Raw genomic sequence first — 4517 nt, forward strand, 5'->3', positions numbered from 1 at the left:
TATATATATATATATATATATATATATATATATATATATATAAATAATTTTTTTTTTTTTTTTTTACCGCATTTGAGCCAAATAAAAGTATCACAGTGTCACTTTGTTTCTCATAAAGTACTGCAGTTATTTGGCAGAAACTCAAAATCCAGATTCAGGAAAAAAAAAAGACTTACCATTCTGGATGTCCTTCATATCCAGGTGAATACTGGACATCAGAATCCCGACAGCTTGTGAACGCTTGTTGCTTAACAATTTCACCACCTACGAAATGAACACAGGCACAGCAGCAGAAAGGTCAGGATAGGTCAGAAAAAACATGTAAACAAAAAGCAAAGCATTTGTTTTAGGACTCAAGACCATTACAGTGTGTTTCTTTGTGGGAGCAAGAATGTACACTGCAAATATTGATAAAAACACATTTTGTTTGTTGCCAAGAGAAAAAAAAATAGCAGGATTTTATGAATTAAGCTTCCAGAAGTGATTACACCTAAAAAAAAAAAAATAAATAAAATAAAAAAAAATAAAAAGTCTTGTGAAATTTTGGCTCCGGAATCATGCGAGTCTACAACAAGTAAACAATTTTCTAAACATAAATAAAGTCAATCAAAATTACATTCAATTAGTCAAAACCCCAGAGAGACAAGGACAGGGCATCTTAAACACCGCCTAAAGTTAACCGTTCACTTGGGCGTCACCCAACACTAACATCATTATTGTTTGTAGCTATGAATATGTAATGAATGTGAATTAATAACACACACCGGACAAATCTTAAGCCACAGTGTTCCTTAGTAAGCAAAAACGTGGATGGGATTGAAGAGAATGAACAAGACGGAAAACCCGAAGCTTACTGCGATCCAGACAGAACCCTTTCACTGAAACCAGATCACACAGACCACAGACCTCGTAAACATACAGGAAGTTGTATCACCAGGCCCCAAATGTCTGTTTCCCTGGAAATAACCACAGCTTTGATGGGCATGGACTGATGCGATACTGACTGGGCATCTCTTTTTAATAGGCCAATTTATTCTATGTAATCCAACAGAAGTATTCACACCACTTCCACTTTTTCACAAATTGTAAAGCTACAACCAATAACTTTACTGTGTTGGACTTTTAATTATTCAAATTTTGTTTGCTTGTTTTTGTTTTAAAAGGAAAAGGGATACAATGGTTTATGTTTTTCCAACAAAATCTGATGAGTTCAGGCTCCAACATGAGTTCTTTTGGGATCATCTTGCATTCACCTCAGTTCACCTCTTCATCAACTCCAAACAGTTTCTAATGTGTTCGTTTTCCAGCACACAGGGTTTTGTCAGGCACTGCTGCAAACGCATAAACAACTTTAACTCATAACAAAACACTTTTATTGACTATCATTCCTCCTAAAAATCAAAAATTCCATTAACGCTCCCAGCAATGATTTATTCTTCATAACATTCAGCTTGATACAAGGCAGAAGATGGTTTTATGCCTTTCTTAAGCAGTGCCTGAAAGATTCATCAGATGCAATGGTTTAATATTCTCCACGGAGTTGCTTGTTTGTCCTTTTAGTTTTCCTCTGAAAGAAATCGTTTATTCAATTATTGTAACGTCTGCCAGTATGGGTTGTCATAAATCCTGTATAGCTCTAAACAAACACGTCGGAAAAAAGCAAACTGAAAAGTTGAACATGTACAAACACAATAAGTTTAGAAAAAAAATTACACAACTTTTAGAAAAATGGAAGAAACTAGATTATCTGAAAGACACACACTCTACAATGCATTGTATGTCTGTATTTTATAATTTCCCTGAGGGAAAATCTTAAAGGGATTAATAAAGTTTTTATCCATCCATCCGAGTTCAGAACGAACATCTTGAACCTAAATATACTGCTCAAAAAAATAAAGGGAACATTTGTGTGGCTCCAAATCCAGGCCTCCATTGGTTAATAAATTTGATTTCCATTGATGATTTTTGTGTGATTTTGTTGTCAGCACATTCAACTTTGTACAGAACAAAGTATTCAATGAGAATATTTCATTCATTCAGATCTAGGATGTGTTATTTGAGTGTTCCCTTTATTTTTTTGAGCAGTGTATTTCACTTTTAGGCCTTGAAATGTTTCTAATTCAGTCAAATTTATTATAACAGTTCTTAAATGATATTTAGTTAAACCTTAAATTAATAAGAATAATAAAAAACTTGAAAACAGTTTGCTAAAACCCATCGTCACCATTCTGAAACTTAATATATGGTGTAGGTGAAGAATACAAACACACCAGTTTACGTCAGCAACAATTGAACCTAGCTTAGTTGCGCAGTTGAAAGTTGAGTTATTTTTGCTTTAATTCATTAAGTCTTATACTAAAATGATTGTTTTAAACAGGCATTATTTTTCACTCAGAAATGTGCAGAACACTTCGTTTTTATTGAACTACAGGGCAGGGTAACACTTTATTTGAAGGAGGGTGAATAAGACTGTCATGACACTGTCATAAACATGACATAACATCATTACTGTTTAAACTTTACCTTTAATAACATAAAGTTACCTAATTTTTAAAGTGAAATCAGTAATTATTTTATAAAAAATTTATATCAGTAATGATTTCTTGGTTAATGTCAAGTTGTCATAACAAAGACATTTTGAATAATGTCAACTTTGTATTAAAAGTGTCATAATTTACCGAATGACGCTTTATGGCAACAGTCATAAATATTCATGAAGGCTTATTGATGCTCATGACAGGTGTTATGTCATGTTTATGAAAGTGTCATGTCAGTCTTATTCACCCCCCTTCAAATAAAGTGTTACCCAGGGCAGTTTACTTAAAGGTAAGCTCCGTGTGTTTGAGCAAAACTTTCATAAACTTTAAACTTGGCGCGTTTCTGGAAAGTTTTATGTTAATTTTATGGTTCGGTTCAACGTCTCATAAACTAAAAGATATCCCAAAAATGTTTATGCCTTAAGACTAACATTTCATCTCTGCCATAAGCATAAAGTATCCCCTAGAGTGTCAATTAGATGGGTAAAACGTAGTTCCCCTGTGCAACATCATTTGTGATTTAGACGCATAAATTTGACCAACAGCACATCAATTTAAGGATGACGACAAGCGCAGCTTTTAAACTGTAGATCAAATGTTTGACTTGGAAATTGATGGAGTGGCGTAAAGTGTATTGGGGAGAGAAACAGTCTCGACTATTAAACCAATTCATACAGAAAGCACAATGGGAGGAACCACACCATGAAATACAACTCCCAAGCTTCTCTTGCTCTCCCTCACTAATTTCCCTTCCCGCTCTCTCTCAGCAGTCATCGTGGCTGTGAGGTTTCCTCACCGCACGCGAGTCTTTGGCTCGGTGCCACTGGATGGTCACAAGGGAGTCGGTTGGGAGCCAGAGCTCACACCACATAATAACTGTCTGGCTGCAGCAGTTCCTCCTGCCACTCAAAGTGACTCTGGGAGCGACAGTGAGGAGAAATGGAAAGAAACGAGGCATGGATGGAAAGTGAAGATTGGGAAAGCTCCAAAGAAGGCCAGAGGGAGAAAAAAAAAAGTAACAAAATCAGAATAGAGAGAGAGAGAGGACTATGCCCAACAGTCAGGAGGACATGTACCTGTTTGGTCTTTGATTTGCTGATTGTGTCTGAAATTGGTTTCTTCTTCTCCTTAACAGCACTTTTGGAGAACAGATCCACAAATTCTCCGAAGTCAATTGTTGGCTCCTCGATTTTTTCCCACACCACCGGTCCGGGGATTCTGGAGGCAGGATGACAGATTAACTATTTACTTTTAAAACAAGAGAAGTTTAATATGTCATTCCGTGGTTGAAAAAGTATACCGAAGCTGTTTTCTAAGTACTTATTTGTCATCTTTTGGAAACTACAAATCCTCGTAATACACTCGTGTAGCCCATCAGTCAACAAACTTAGAATCGAGTTTCTCACTTGCAGCAGAAATTGAGAGATTTATTTTTAGCAGCCGTTCATTCAGCTGCATTTTTTCAAGCCCTAATAAGGGAAGAAAACCTGGTTAGACTCAATCCTACCCTAACCACAACGCCTGGATTGCATTGCTTTCATTTTCCACAAGGTTAGCATCTCCATTACCATCACAACATGTGGCTGATCTTTATCTTAAGTGGACATGTTTCCTCTCAAAAATCTCTACTGTTAAAATGTCTGTGTGCAAATGATCCATATCTGCCCCGTACTTTTTAGCGTGCAGCTGGATGCGGGTCCAGTAGAGCGGCTTCATTGGCTTCGGGGGCTCTATCACGGCTTTGGCAGGGGTCGCTTCCTGAACCGCCAGGGAAGAAATGGGACCTGGAGGTGGAGGGATGCAGCCTGGAGGAGGGGTTCCCATTCCCAGTGGAGGAGGTGGTGGTGGAGGAAGGGGTCCCATTCCCGGTGGAGGAGGTGGTGGTGGTGGTGGAGGTCCCATTCCCGGTGGAGGAGGTGGTGGTGGAGGTCCCATTCCCGGTGGAGGAGGTGGTGGTGGAGGTCCCATTCCCGGTGGAGG

At 38.0% G+C, this 4517-nt stretch overlaps 1 protein-coding gene across 1 annotated transcript in view; it reads right to left on the reverse strand.

Annotated features, from left to right (window-relative positions):
• Positions 1-4517, reverse strand: part of LOC106934539 (formin-2-like) — a 44982-nt gene that overhangs the window by 27707 nt on the left and 12758 nt on the right. The window contains exons 5-7 of the mRNA XM_015014516.1: positions 4210-4467; positions 3614-3755; positions 177-264 (exon numbers count right to left, since the gene is read on the reverse strand). Coding sequence (XP_014870002.1) covers positions 177-264; positions 3614-3755; positions 4210-4467 — 488 coding nt within the window. The remainder of the gene's footprint in view (positions 1-176; positions 265-3613; positions 3756-4209; positions 4468-4517) is intronic.

This window comes from Poecilia latipinna, unplaced genomic scaffold (assembly GCF_001443285.1).
Source record: "Poecilia latipinna isolate Pla-1442-1.1 unplaced genomic scaffold, P_latipinna-1.0 Scaffold69, whole genome shotgun sequence".
Taxonomy (NCBI): Eukaryota; Metazoa; Chordata; class Actinopteri; order Cyprinodontiformes; family Poeciliidae; genus Poecilia; species Poecilia latipinna.